We start from the raw sequence: 15783 nt of genomic DNA on the forward strand, positions 1-15783 counted from the left end.
ATACTACAGTGCACGTGCACAGGATCACACTGCAGCTGTGCTCAGCGCTCACAGACAATAACCTGCACGTGAGCGCGCAATGCCATGCAGCAGCTCGAATGTCTAGATATTTATCAGAATGGCATTAAAAGAGGCAGAGAAAGCACGAATAGAAGAACATCTCAGACCTACTTGTGAAACATTTTATACAAGTTAAAGACAGCAAAGAATAAAGCTGTAAAAACTAGGGAGGATCAAAGGTGGACGATCAAATCAAATACAATAATTAAATATTTGAGTTATGTTGTGAGGCTAAACATGTAGGATTTTATTTCCTTAAGAAAACAAATAGTCTAAAATGTATTGACTACCCTGTTGGCCTACTAATAACATCATGTCAGACTTTGGCAGGGAAGGTTTAATTTCTCAGAACTAATATGAAGGGCTCACTAGACTGGAGAGGTTTCTTCTCATGCTGCCAGAAGAACGATGTTTTTGCATTGCCATGAGCCCTGCTATCAAATTTATATTGCTTTCAATGAGAAATTTGGCCGACTCTGGAAATTAGGACAAAGTAAAAATTAATGGGGCCTTATGTTATTTTTTCTTTTACTTGATTTAGTTGTTAATGAAGTACTTTATTTTTATTCTTACATCAAATTAACTCCCAACAAGTAACCACAATATACTTAACATTAAAAGAAGATTAAAACCATACACTTGAGAGGGTAAGCTGCGCCAGTCTAACATTTAGGGAATAGTGGAGCTAATTCTTCAGAGGTGTGACTGGAAATATGAATTTTCTGGGTTTGTTGTTGCAATTATAAGTAAAGCGTCTTTAACAAAAAATGCAGATATTCTCGAAAATGAACACTTTCAAGGAAAGGGTAAATTAAAAAGAGGCGGTGGGTAGTTTTCTGAAATGTGGGTGCCCGTAAAGAGACGTGGTGAAAGCTTCACCTAGACGCAGACACAGCTACCTGTCATGAGATCCAGAAGCAGAGAATGTGAACCTCCAGTGTAGACACACAGCACAGCGGTGCCCAGTGTAGGTACAGGAGAGCCAGACCCAGGCAAGAGGGTTATGATGATTGCTGACCATGCAAATTAGTTTCGATTTGATTAATTGTATGTAAATATATGTCACGTGACTATCCGACAAAAATCTGGCATGGAAGCGACCCTCCTTATCCTGCATTGGGCATAGAGCAAGAGTGGATATTACACCAAGGTAGGATGATCTCATTAGGTTTAAATGGTTGAAACCTAATCCAAATAACTTACTAATCTATCCACCACTTAAAATGTACTTGCATGTTTCACTATACTAATTCAACACTAATCCTCTATGGGTCCCGGAGTAGCGTGCTACTCGCCGAAAAAGCGCTTTGACGCCTCGTCATGGGTAGTAAGCGCTATATAAATGCAATTACAATACAAAGCTACCTTAGCACCGAATATTGACCTACTATAATCCGCTCGTGAAAATACACTTGATTTTGACTTGGGTGGATGTTTTGAATCTCCTTCTTAAAACTGCAATGAAGAAAACAACCATGCACCCGGTTGCATAAAAGTCTACAGCTGCTGCTGCTAAATTCCTGTCAAGCAAAATGGAAGTAACTTGGCAGTCAAAAACAGCACTGTAAAGGAGATAATGAAACACACTATAAGATACAAAGCAAAAAGAGCTTAATTACTCAAACAAGCTTTGGCAAAGCCCAGGAGTCAACACCTTTAACACAGGCTTTGATAAATGCTGTTTACTTGTGTTACATGGACAAATTATGTTTACCACAATAAAGCCTGCCATATGGCTTTACTTAATGCTGCTCTAAAAACAGTGGTTAGTTTGAGACTCAATTGTCGACACCGGCATTTATGGCAATCTGCCACGTGGTGGCGATGTTTATCTAATGTAGAGATGAGCACAACAACAGTTGTTTATTAATTCAAAATACATGTAAAATTATTAATATCTGCAGCACAAACCATTTCTGTAGTTTTGGGGGTCTCGAATAGTGGGAATTGTCACACTAGTAGGAGTGTGATTACTGGTAGTTGTGTTGGTGCTGTCATTGGCAGCGCTGCAAGGGAAATGGGTGGTGATAGCTGCAGTGGCCTCCTAACGAGAGCCCTGGCACTTATTTTTTTCTTTTTACAAATTAAGCACTGTATAAAAGTATCAAAAAGGTTTGCATATAATGCATATAGGAGATGTATAATTGGAAATGACAAACAGTGAACTGTAATTTCCATATGTAAAGTAGTCCCTGATGTATTCAAACAAAGCACTTACTGACAGGTGGGATGATATACCAAATAACTAATAGCACAAGGTGAGAGAGTGATACTCCACTGGGTGGAACCACAGCCCACTCAGGTGACAACAAAACGTCTTGCTGACAGCTATGCTGTAACAAGCATTGGCACAACCAATAGGACTCGCCTTTGCAAGAGCTGTTGGCTTGGCCAATGTGTTTAAGCCATGACTAAATGTTTGTGGCATGGCGAGGAGTGGCAGGGAGTGTCATATTTTTAAAGTTTTATATAGCGCGAACTATGATCCCGAAGGATATCAGAGCGCTTTAAAGTACGTTGGTGAGTGGAATGGTGTAGAGTCGAGTAGAGTGTTGTAGAGTGGAGTGGCAGAGTGCGCCATGTATTGGAGTGGTATAGAGTGAAGTTGAATAGAGTGGCGTACAGTGGAGTGACATACATAAAGTGGACTGATGTCGTAGAGTAGAATGGCACAGAGAACTTTGGCATTGACTATTGCAGAATATAGGGGTGTAGAGAGCAGTGGCATACCATGCAGCATCGTAGAATGCAGTGGTGTAGATAAGAGTGTTGCATAATAGAATGCAATGGTGTATAGTCTAGAGTGCAGTTATGCAGAATGGGGCAGAGCAGGGTGGAGTTGTGCAGAGTAGATTGGAGTGGCCTACACTGGAGTGGTGTTCAGTGCAGTGGTGCAGAGTGCAGTGGTGTAGAGTGCAGTGGTGAAGAGTGGATTGGCACAGAGCAGAGGTCTTTAAACGTTTTGATAGCGACAGCCTTGTCAAACATTTTTAGGCGTGAGGAACCCTTTCTGACAAAAATGTCTAGAATCTGGTACTCCTCATCATCGACAACGCCCCTAATTCCCACAGCAAATACTTTTTACAATGGGGAAATAGTATTAAACAGTGTTTAGCAAACCAAAGGTCAGTGAGTGTGGGGGTTTACAAAGCAAACACAAGGAGATGATAGACGGCGCGCTGAAACTTTTCAGACACTCGCCCCCAGTCACAGATCTAGGTTGAATCCATCATCTTTTTTTAGCTCACTTAGCCACCCTAGTTCAGACACAGCTCCATGCATATCAGTCTTGACCCTGTGCCTCATGGGAACAGTCCAGCCCGAACTGCCAGGCCATGTCTTCCCTGGACCAGAAACAAGCATCCGGGACCGGTTTCAGGCTAACAGCCCTCATCAGCCAGGCTAGCTTAATCCAGTGACAAAGTGAGCAAGGGACCCACGTCTGGGCATACCGTGCTAAGGGTGGGGGTTTAGTCAAAGTGAAGCTAAAAACAAAGGGCCTCATTTATGAGGAAGTGGCATAGGGCAGCGCTGCAAGTCTTCTTGCTGTGCTCCCCTATTCCAATGTGAAAGGGCAGGGATGCACTGTATTTATAATATACAGTGTATTCCTGTCCTTTTCCCTTGCATTGGGGCACAAATTGCTGCCTAGCACCAACATAGGCAGAATTGTTTTTGTACAGAGAGGGGCACCTTCCTTCACAAAAACAATCCTGAGAGGCGTTTTCCTCTTTCTATACGAGCAGCAGAATGCAGCACACATGGAAAGATGAAAGAAATGAGGAGAAATGAAAACATTTTTCCTTGTTACACCTCAGCTAGGGAGGCATCCATTTTTGGAGCTGCCCCATGTTTCGTGATTTTGTAAATATGCAGCAGAATCAAAATCTGTTGTGTGGGAACCCCAAGCAAAGCCCATGGAACACCTCCTTGATGAAGAGTAAGGCAACGCAGTGACTTGCACTGCTATGTCTCACTCCATTTCTATGAGGCCATGCAAAGCCATGCAGGGTGACTTTGTACCGCCTCATAGGTATGGTTGAGATACTTGTGCCACAGGAGTATCAAAAAAGTGATCACCCGTCCATGCAAACCTCTCATAAATAAGCATCAAAATATTCTGTACTTTTTTAGGTCTTTCACCATTAGATATCTACATATAAAATAATGGGCAGCGTAAATGAAAAATAAATTTAAAAAGTTGTTACTCAGTGGGAAATGCACTTTAGTACATTATGAAACTTCTATTAGTTAATGCACTGCAGAGGTCTGTGTGTAACCAGAGAGCCACAGAAATACATTTTGATTGGTGCAGTGGAGAACAATGATGTGTATTTTTAGCCCTACGAGCTCGCAGCCTTTGTGACAGAAAGCACTGTGAAAATGTAAGTCTTTATTTTATACTTGCATTACACACAGTGTAAGATAGAATGCTGCGAAACATGCAAATAGTTTTACGATAAAATGGTGCTTCCAAAATGTAGATTTTAGTAATACCAGAGCTAATGTAATGCACTTTTGTTTTACATAAAACTGTCCCTTCAACACATCTTTAGGGGTACTAAAGAAGGCTGTGTAAATGCAGTTAAAATTAAAAGCAAGCACTTCCCAATCCAGTTGTTAACTCTTTGCACTACCATGCCAAAAAACAAATCTTTATCATCACAAAGCTTGGAGTGATTTGATTAATTAAAGCCAGAACTGCTCCCAAGCATCCTTTACACTTGCAGGTTAACAGATAGGCACATTTGCATTTCCTTCAGGCAAGCAGCTGACAGCGATCTAAATTAGCCACCCAGGACAGGTGTCTTTTTCCAAAAGGAAAGCAAACGTTTTGGATTGCAGGGACAAGTGAAGCTGAGGAATCTGCGACTCACTTCTCAGAGCTCCACGGCCCCCCTGAGGGTCGGGCCCCACAGATTGAAGAACTCTGGCATAGAGTAAAGCCGTACAGAGTAGAGTAGAGAGATGTAGAGTGCAATGGCATGGAGTCGAGTGGTGCAGAGTGGAGTGCAGTGGAGCAGAGTGCACTGGAATTGTGTAAAGCTGGGTGGTGCACAGTAGATTGCAGTGACATGGAGTGGTGCAGAGTAAAGTCACGTAGAGTGGAGTATGCATGGTGGGGTAGCACACTGCCATTACATGCAACACATTTTCAATTGAAATGACCACAACATTTGCACAGACATACAGTTTTATTAATAAAAACTATACAGCGCACAAACAATAATGTGTGGAAATGACATCACCTAGTGTAATGATTTGACTGATCATATTAAATTATTTGTTTCCAACACACTTCCTAAATATAAAAAAAAAAATGCTTCATTTGTGTATCTAATTCTGATATATTCTGAGATACTTGCACAGTTCATTTAAATGCTGTTGTGTGCTAGAAAAAAACCTTTCGGACCCCCAGTATCCATCCAGATTGTCACATAAATCCTGTTACTTTGAAGTGAGAAAAAGAAAAGTAAACACCAAGGTTCCTCGGAAAACAGAGCCTGACATTTGACCGCAGTCTTTGAATGCACAGCAAATGTGACAAGATAAGAACAAGATTTACAGGCCTGTTTACAGAAAGAAGCACTCGTGGAAGAATACAAGGGGAGTTGGTGTGATAAAGCTTTGCTCCTTGGGAGGAACAAACACCTGGACAGCCTAAAACAAATAAAGCCAGAAAATGTGAGTTACAAACTACAAAGCCAATGATACGCAATGGGAAAAGAATAACCATTGGTATTTTAGTTAAATATGTGACAAGTAGAGTGCAGGTGGTAACAATAGTGAGAAACCCACCATCTCAATGTTTCTGCCTCAGCTCTCTGTCATTATAACAGAGCCTGTGACGGTCACAAGGTGCTTCTGTGGTTGTGGTTTGTGGTGGTGGTATGCGGTGGTCTACAATACAAGGTTGTGTCAACTACTGTACCTTACAAAATCCAAGAAATGCTTAAATCCTGGATAATATTTTTAGTTGTGTTAAGGTTTCCCACTGATCGGAGGACCACAACCCTCCTGGTTCTTCCACTATTCTATTAATTGCCAAATTCATCTCATCACCTGAATTACTTTTTGAGTGTGGACATTTATAGGGTTATCTTTAGACATGATGGTGGGGGGGGGGGGGGGGTTGTGGCCTGTGCATCACTTCATTCTCTTCTCACCTAGAATCATCTCCCAAAGATCTTGACGCATGCAGAAGTGGAACCGCCTGCTCAGAACCCAACTATGGTCCGCCACCGCTGTACCCTGGAACTGAACACCTCAATAAAAGCTCTGAAGAGAGGGTCGTCTATCCCTTCACTCCCCTCAAACAACATTTCTTCAAGGAGCACAATCCTGTGGATATCTGGCCGTGTCTTGCGTCTGAAGGTACTACTTCATGATTGTGTGGGATGCGGGATGCATAATTACCAGTGGCAGAGATTCAGTAGATTAAGCCAGGAATTCAATCCATCATTTTTTGTATATTCCTCATGACTTCGCTTTGAGCCCACAGTCAGTGCTAACCAACCCCTATCACCAGGGAAGTTCTATATTTTACATAATTATTGAAATCCTATTCCAAGTAAAGATAGTTATTCTGTACTGTTCAAATTCTTTATTATTGACCATTCCATTCCATATATAGTTAAAAGAAAAGCCTTATAATTACATTACTTAGGCTTTCCTGCTTTAGGTTTAAACCTATAATAACTGATCAAATTGTCAAGCCCCAGAATACAATGTGATGTTGGTTAAAAAGCCAGGACTGATTTAAATAGTAACACATGACATGGGAAGACATGGCAACTAAGATTCCCCATGCAACAACAGCTGCACCTCTTTCATGGACTCAGGCAGAGTGCAGAAAAGTAATGCTAAGCAAGCTGTAAGCACCAGGGTTCAAGAGTGTTAGATACAGGGCAACACATGAATCGGGTGTAATAAAGACTGTAAACATTTCCCAAGATACTATGCTGTTGGCAGTATTCACCACCCCTCACATGTCTTAATATTTAATAAGGAGTAGGCGAAGGACAAAATGTGACAAGAATTGTATTCACTAAGACATTAGAATACTAAACTGTCTTACTTTCTTAATCCACTAATAGTCCTGTAAAGCAGACCGCGCCCCAAGAGGGTGAGTGTGAGGTCATGAGATGTGAGAAAGCCTGAGAGTCTCAGGGAGAGAGTGCAATACACAGACTTCTGTGCTCAGCACAGTTTCCTAAAAGTTAATTGGACACACTGCCAGTGGAAAGACACGTCATATCTTGCACTACTTCTCTTTTAATTTAAATATGTGTTTTATAGCAATTTATCCAAAAGCAACATGTTTTGTAAATATTTGAAGAACGCTGTTTTGGGGTTAGCCAGCTAAATAAACGCCACTAAGCACTTATATATATTTTTTTTTTTTTAAAAGGAAAATACTTAGCAAATACCACAGAAATCCTAAAAAAGTATTAACACAGCAACGAAAGAAAAAAACTCCGTAATCCTAGTTACCTTGCTGCAGAATTATCCGCCACACACAGCAAGCATTTTTTTTCCTTCTGTCTTAATTTTTCTGCATTCATGGTGGGTGCAGTGTCCATCCCGGACAGTCTGAGGAGCAGAGTTGCTGGTCAGTTATGAATATGGAAGAACAAGGGCCAAGGTGGCCAGAGCTATTCTGATATCTGTGAATGTTCTCTGTATCACTGTAGGCATTATGGGAGCCACGGGAGTCCTGCTCAGACCCTACCCTTTGACCAGATGTCCCAGCTCGGAGGAAAGAGAGTTGCCTCAAAAGTTCAAGCTGCCTGGGCTGGAACCCCAGGGGGAGAGGACGCCCCGATGCCAGGAGAAACGTGCTGGGCACCAAGGGTCGCCCCTGTTTTTCCTGAAGTCCTCCTTCCGGTGTTCACGGTGTGACAAGGTACATCATACATACACTCTATCATACCTAATGGGAGAACATATTTTTTTTGGTGTGGGGGGAAGGCACAACCATGTAAAAGTTGCATTCTTTTACTGATAGGGGCAGCACAGAGGAAATGGGGATTGTTGGCAGTCCGGTGTGTATTTCCACACCGTCGAAATACCTGAGGATAGGAGTGCGTCAGCAGCGCATTGCCTGCGCGTGAAGGGGTTCTGGAAGGTTCTGCAGGGAAGGAGTGGGGTGCGCCTCGAAAGGACAGAGATGCACTGGGGTAGTTTGGTTGGTTCAGCCGAGGAGCCACAGGAGGAGGTGCAGGTGACACGTGGAAGGAAGGGACGCTGGAGTTGGTCTCGTCTCAGTACAAGTCTACATGGGGGTTCCGAACAGTATCAAAAGACTTCAAGGCAGATTCTACTGCTGTGGCCTCTGTTGTGACCCCTACTTCCTTCTTCTCTAGATGTTCCAAACGCCTCAGACACTCGGCGTGCACCTGGAATGGTCTTCGAACCCTGCACAGGTGTCTTCTTGTGGATTTTGTGACAAGCACAGTACCCAGCTGTTGAACCCGCAACATCATGGCCTGCTGTACCCCTACAAGGTGAGTGTCGCTCTGACCCTATTAGTGTCTCTTTCACCTGGAGTCGAGCCTCGCGCTGTCCAAAGAGCACGTGATTCCATCAATTTCGTTCTGATTACAGCCCCCCACCCCATGACCTTTCTCACCACGATTTCCCTTACTACCAGCCTCTGACAAGGTCTCTCCCCATAGCCCCTCTCTCGCAGGCATTGCATTTGTTTTATAGCGCTACTCATACCAGTGTACGGAGTCAGAGCACTTTACATTACACACACATACAGAGACAGTGAATCATACATGTGTAAATCAGCCTATAGGACATTGCATAAGTCAAGGAGGAATACAAGGTGTACGCATCACGCGTCATCCATACTAGTAGGTAGTATATTTTAGGAATGGTTGGTCTGGCGAATCACAAACTCAGGATTAAATTCCTACCACAGTGGTTCGGGTTGACTTTGTTAATAAGAATGTATTTCTACCCAAACCCTTTATAGTAACATTAAGCAGATGTAGCACTGTGGAAAAACATAACATTCAAACATGTACCATGCAGTTTGCATGCAGCTCTTGGAGGGAAGTTCATAGGTCACTGTGCTATACTAGGATTGTGGCTTATGATCTGCAAGTAACAAAAGGATCTCTGTGACAAAAGTAGTAACCCACTGAGCAGCCTATATCAAATACAGCTCTGTACTGGTACACATCCCTTGCAGCAGACATATTAACCGGCTCACTGCTTTATTATGAGTTAAAACTGCCACTAGAAAAAAAGTAATCTCTCTCCAGCAGGTGCATTAATCACCAGAGTTATCTTGACATGTTTATTGGTGCCTGAAAACTGCTGGATGCACAAGGAACACTGCAGCAGGTGCTTCAAATCATGTTATTTCTAAACACAACGCCCCCAGCTCAGTGCCAGGTGCGGTTGCACCAGTCACACCACCCTACAGCCGGCCCTGCGTTTTTTTTTAAGTTCAAGAAAATTTTATTGGAGAATAATAAGAGAGAAAACCAGGTGTCAAAGCAAAATACAACGTGGTAACAAATGAGAAATCTGAGCAGAATAAAACAGTCATGTAAATGTAAGCATTATAATCAAAGAAATCTGGGTGCAAAAATGAGAGAGAAGGAAAAGGAAAAGAGAAGACATATTAAGCATAAAATATGAAAAGCATGAGAACATTGGAAAAAATTGGTACAATAGAGGATAAGTGGAATGTATCGAGCAATTAAGGAGGTGTAGGAACTTCCTGTTGTGGAGGCGGAGGGTGAAACAGGCGTTTACTACAGGAGTCCAGATAAAGTGTGACAGGAGTCCACAAGTCCATGCGCTTTGTAGCCATACATGCCGGAAAAACATGAGCAGTATCGAGTCTATGATTATGGCATACATTAAACCACCATGCTTTGAAGGAAATCTTGGAGAAGTCTTTCCAGTTGACCGTTATTTGTTGGAAGGCTGCGGCAAGTAATAGGTCAATGATCTGGGGTTTTAGATCAGCGTCAACCCAACAAGGGGAAAGGCTCCCTAGAAAGATATGTGTGTGAGAAAAAGGAATGGAGGTGTGGAATATTGAATTAATTTGAGTCCAAACCTGCAGCCAAAAATTACGTACATGAGTGCATAGAAATAACATATGAAATAAATTAGCTTGCGATGACGAGCAAGACCAGCAGGTGTGGGGAGTGTTGGGGAAGCGTTTGTGGAGGTCAGAGGGTGTGAAGAGAAGCCTATTGTAAATAAAAAATAGGGTCTGAGTGAGGGTCGCTGCCCTGGAAGACTTGCGGAGCTTGATCCAGATTTTGTCCCAAAAGGAAATCGGCCAAGAGACAGACAGATCATGCTCCCAGGATTTTTCCACTTTAGATTTAGATCTGGGGGTCTCACCTGTGTGAAGATATTTATAAATTGCAGCTGCTTTCGGCGTAGTACGCAAGAAAGAATGAAGTGTGGAAGTGGAGGTAGGTGAAGCAGGAGGTGAGCAGGGCTGAGAGAGGCTATTGTATTTTGTTAAGACTGCGTTTTTAAGCAGGTGGTATTTACCAGCAAAGGAGGCGGGTAAGTCATGAAGAGAGCGGAGGGTGTCGAAGGATAGGATGGAGGAGTGAGAAAAAAGTTGGGAGATCCATTGCAACCCTCGGGTATGCCAAGTTTTCCAGAAAAAGGGTCTGTTACGGATGAGTAGTGATGTATTATGCCATATGGGGGAGGAGAGGAAATCAGCGATGGTAGTAGGGGGTGAGTGAGTGGAAGAGATGAGTAATTTAGTGGTAAACTTATGGATTTGAGTAGAAATAGAGGCAGGTTTACGAGGAAAGGAGAGGTATTCAGCAAAGGTGAAGGGAGAGAGAAGGAGGCGTTCGAATTTGGCCCATAAAGGACATGGGGCGGTAGAGTCTTGTAGCCAAAAAGAGGCCTGCCTCAACTGGAACGCCTTGTGGTAAACAGGGAAGTCTGGGAAGTTAGCCCCTCCTTCTGATTTAGGACGAATCAGACGTGCTAGGGACATTTGTGGCTTCTTTTTATTCCAAAGAAAGGAGATTAGAATAGAGTTAATCTTTTTGAAAAATTTGGAGGGTATAGGGACCGGAATGTTGGAGAGGGTGTAGAGAACAAGGGGAGACAACATCATTTTAATGGTATCCAGGCGACCCCACCAGGATAGGTAAAGGGGGTGCCACTTGGATGTGAGATCCGTTAATTTTTGAATACATTTGGATAAGCACAGGGAGACTGTATCTGGAATGGTAGGGGTAATATGCATCCCTAGATATTTAATATTGGAGGATTTCCACGTGAAATTAGAGGCGGCAAAATCGGGTTGGAATGTGAATTTAGTCAAGGGGAGGATCTCACATTTATCATTATTGAGTTTATAGCCAGATATTTGGGAATAAGCTTGGACTTCAGTAAGAAAGGCAGGAATGGAAACGGAAGGGTCAGAAATAAATAGCAAAATGTCATCCGCATAGGCGGCTAATTTGATGTGGGAATTGGACAGTTGGAAACCATGAATGGAGGGATTTTGACGAAGCTTGGAGAGGAAGGGTTCTAAAGCCAAATTAAAAAGAAAGGGAGATAGGGGACAGCCTTGGCGAACCCCTCTCTTTAGATCAAAAAAGGAAGAAATCTGCCCGTTAGCACACACCGCTGCACGTGGATTAGAGTAAAGTAGTGAGATTAAGGAGATAAAAACAGGACCAAAACCAAACCAACGGAGGGTGTGAAATAAATAAGTCCATTCAACCCTATCAAAGGCTTTTTCGGCATCGAGGGCAATGGCCGCAAGGGGATAGGGTAATGGGCGAGATTTAGAGAGGATGTTAAAGAGAAGCCTGGTGTTGTCAGTGATAAAGCGGCCTTTGACAAAGCCCGACTGTTCCTCACCCAAAAGGTCTGGAAGAAGAAGGTCAAGACGCGCTGCCAGAGATTTTGCAAAGATCTTATAATCAATGTTGACCAAAGAAATTGGTCTGTAGTTCTTGCAGTGTTGAGGATCTTTGCCTTCCTTGGGTATGAGGCAAATATGGGCGTCAGAAAAAGAGCCTGAGGAGGAACCTAAGGAGAGGAAGGTGCCAAGGAGGGAGTGGAGTCTAGGGATAAGGAGCTTTGAAAAGTGGAGGAAAAATTCTACTGTAAAGCCGTCCGGCCCAGGGGCCTTGTCTTTTTGAAGGGTTTGAAGCGCTTGAAGGAGTTCTTTTTGGGATATATCAAGTTCTAAGTGAGAGAGGTCAAGTGGAAAGTGAGATGGTTTTTGAATGGAGGAGAAAAAAGTGTCCAGAGCGTGGGGGGTAGGCTGAGTTTCAGAAGAGTATAAGGTCTTGTAGAAGGTAGAGAATTCGGTGAGGATGTCTGCGTCTGTGTGTTTGAGATTCGAATTGGTGTCGTAGATTGATTCGATGTTTAATTTATTATGTTTCACCTTGAGATAATTGGCTAAAATCTTGCCAGCCTTATTTTTGCCACCATAGAATTTGGCACTAGATTTTAACAAGTACAAGGATGCATCATCCGTAGATTTTTTGTTGAATTTCATCTTAGCATTAACCAGGGCGGTCAAAGTTTGCTGTGAGCGGGAGGTGAAATAAGAATGCTCCAATTTCTTAATATCCAGAAGGATAGCCTTGGTAAAATCGCGAGCAGCTCTACGTTTTTTAGCAACGAATCCAATAATGAAATCTCTCGCCGCCGCTTTAAAGGCATCCCAAATGGTGTGTTTGGGGACAGGGGAATCATCATTTAGGGAGAAGAACTCATGGGAGAAGGAAGTGAAGGAGGTGGTAAATTTAGGGTCCAGGAGGAGAGAATTATTGAAACGCCAACGTTTAGGGCCCGTTGATTTGGGTAGGATGTCCAATTGAACTAATGTAGGGGCATGGTCAGAGAGCAAGATTGGGCCAATTTCCGCATATGTAAGAGTTTGGGCAATGTTGTGGGTAACAAAGACGTAATCAATTCGGGATTGGGAATGGTGACATGGAGAATAAAAGGTAAATTCTTGAAGGTCTGGATTACAAAGACGCCAGGCATCAATGAGTTTGTGTTGGGAAATAGCTTGAGAAAAGGATTTATGAGATTTGTTAGGGATAAAGTGTGCTTTAGAATTTCTATCTAAAAAGGGATCCAGGGGCTGATTGCAATCACCTGCTAGTATAAAATTATCATCAATGAATCTGGTAATGTGTTGAGAAAATGAGTGCCAAAAAGTGGGATCACCAGTGGTAGGGGCATAAACATTTAGGAGAGAAATTGGAACATTCTTGACAGAGAGTTTGGCATAAATCCATCGACCTTCGGCGTCTGACTCTTGAGCAAGCAAGGAGTGAGAAAGAGCCTTGTGACATAAAATAGCAACGCCATTACGTTTACCATCTCCAGGAGAATAATAAACATCCCCCACCCAACTTCTTTTCAATTTAGCAGATTCATCAGCAGATAAATGGGTTTCTTGTAAAAAAGCAATGTCCACATTCAATCGTGAAAGATGAGATAAGATTCTTTGTCGTTTGATAGGGGAATTGACGCCCTTAACATTCCATGTAAGTACTTTCAGAGACATATCATGTCAAAGAAGAAGAAGAAGTCAAAAGAGAAAAAGGGAGTGGAAAAAAGACCCAGAAGATTAAAAGGATCAGGGAGATCAGGGAAATTGATGAAAGTCAATACAGTGCAATAATGAGCAAAAGGAGAAGTAGAGAGAAAATAAGGTAGGAAAGAGGAAAAGAGAGGCGAATAGTGTGAAGAAGAGGATAGAGCAGTCCGTGAAATAAATAGAATGAGAATGAGAGGACAAGAATAGAGAAATGTTCGAAAACCAAAAAAGAGAGACACCTGTGAAACATAGGACATTGGGAGAGTTAAAGGTGAAAAAGATACAAGAAGGAAAGTGAACAACCAGGAAAGAAGGGGAAACATACTTACGGAGGGTAGAAACGAGGAGGATTGAGCACCAGGGGGAGGATACATGAGGAAGTGGATGAGGGGGGGGCGCCAGGTAGAGGAAGCAAGCGCCAGAAGCGAATGAACCAACAGGTCGGAGGGGAAACGCCATACTTGTTATGAAACCTGCAAGGAAAAAAAAAAAAAGGGTGAAACCAATGGTAAGGGAAAGAAATGAAAGAGGGTGAGAGCAGAACAATAATAAAGTACAATGAGACGAGTGAAGAAAACAGTGGGGAATCGTACGAACTAACGAACGGAGATATGAGATAAACGACGAAAAAAGAGGGGAAGAACAAGGAAACATGAACGGCCAGAAAACACGGCATAAACCAACAGTAATGCGTTTAACAGTGCAAGACAAGTATGCATCTTGAGTAGGACTTCAACGCTTCTTCACGCAGGAATCATGGCGGGAAAGCAGAGGAGGAGCCAGAAAAGTCCATATCAGAGGCTTGGGTTGCATTCAAAAAGCTTCGAAGACGGACAGGATCTTCATATGTCGTAGTTTTATTGTTGTAGGTCACTCTGAATAGGCAAGGGTGAAAAAGACCATATCTGGCTCCAATGGCTCGGAGTTCTGGCCGCATATCCAAGAAGGCCTTGCGACGGCTGGCTGTGGCTCTTGCATAATCCTGCGCAAAGAAAAGACTGGAGCCCATCCATTGCAACTGAGGTGATGCACGAGCCGCTGAGATAACTTTGAGGAGGTCAGTGTACTCTAAGAAGTACATAATGACACCTCTTGGTCGTGAAGAAGGAGAAGAAGTGGAGGGAAGGCGACCCAGCCTATGTGCACGCTGAATGTTAAGGACAGTGTCCTCAGGTAGATGAAGTAGCTTGGGCAGAAATGATTTGAAGAAGGCAATGGGGTCACTCCCCTCACAATTTTCCGCCAGGCCGTAGATACGAAGATTATTGCGTCTGTTTCGGTTCTCCAATTCTTCAACTTGCTTTGAAGAGAGGAAATTTGAGACTGCATGTGTGATACTTTAGAGGAAGACTCTTGGAGAGAAGTTAGAGAATGTTCCACCTTGGTGACTCTGGCATCCATCTGAGACCAGTTGTCAGTAAGAACCTGCAGCTTAGTATTCGTTTCTTCCATGAAGGGTCTAAGAGCACGGATCTCTTCCAACAGTAACTCCATTGAGACAGTTGATGTGGATCCCGGTGGCGATGGAGGGTCTTTGTGAAGGCGTTTCGTCGTGACCTTCCCTGAAGGATGGACGGACCGCTCCGTACTGGACTGCGACATTTGAGTGACAAGATCCTGAGAAGCTTCGAGGTGCGCCAAAGCAGAGAAGACTTTAGAGTTTTTAAGGAAGACACGACGCGGAGGCTTGGTATTGCGGTGGCATGCCTTTTTTTCCATAAGAGAGAAGCAGAAAAAAGTCAGTGGTGAAGTTCAGTAATAGTCTCTGCTCATCCAGAGGCGATGAAGAGTGTGCGTCAAAGTCTGTATCTGGCAAACCGCATAGGATGCAGGTGTACCAGGTCGCAAGGAAAATGGATGAAACAGCAACACATTCGCTAAAGGAAGAAGTGAACGCAGTGATGATAGGGGCGTGAAACCACCATGAGGACGCGTGTAGATAATTAGCAGGTGACAAAGCCGAGGAGGTCCATCAAGGAGAGGATATCATGGACGCAGGGGGAGCACGAAAGGGAGAACGTGCAGCAACGATGCTTAAAACTGTCTTGAGTGGTGAATAGCGCCAAACACATGCGCATGAGACAAGACAGCAGTTTCAGCGAAGAGGCAACTGAAGGGGGAGAGTTCCTCAGAGAGAAAAG

The 15783-nt window shown here is 43.2% G+C and overlaps 1 protein-coding gene across 1 annotated transcript in view; it reads left to right on the top strand.

The window, feature by feature from the left end:
* The window catches only part of LOC144772722 (uncharacterized), a 77813-nt gene that overhangs the window by 39890 nt on the left and 22140 nt on the right, over nt 1–15783 (top strand). The window contains exons 3-5 of the mRNA XM_078657253.1: nt 6232–6435; nt 7755–7966; nt 8427–8567. Coding sequence (XP_078513379.1) covers nt 6232–6435; nt 7755–7966; nt 8427–8567 — 557 coding nt within the window. The remainder of the gene's footprint in view (nt 1–6231; nt 6436–7754; nt 7967–8426; nt 8568–15783) is intronic.

This window comes from Lissotriton helveticus, chromosome 1_1 (genome assembly GCF_964261635.1).
Source record: "Lissotriton helveticus chromosome 1_1, aLisHel1.1, whole genome shotgun sequence".
Taxonomy (NCBI): domain Eukaryota; kingdom Metazoa; phylum Chordata; class Amphibia; order Caudata; family Salamandridae; genus Lissotriton; species Lissotriton helveticus.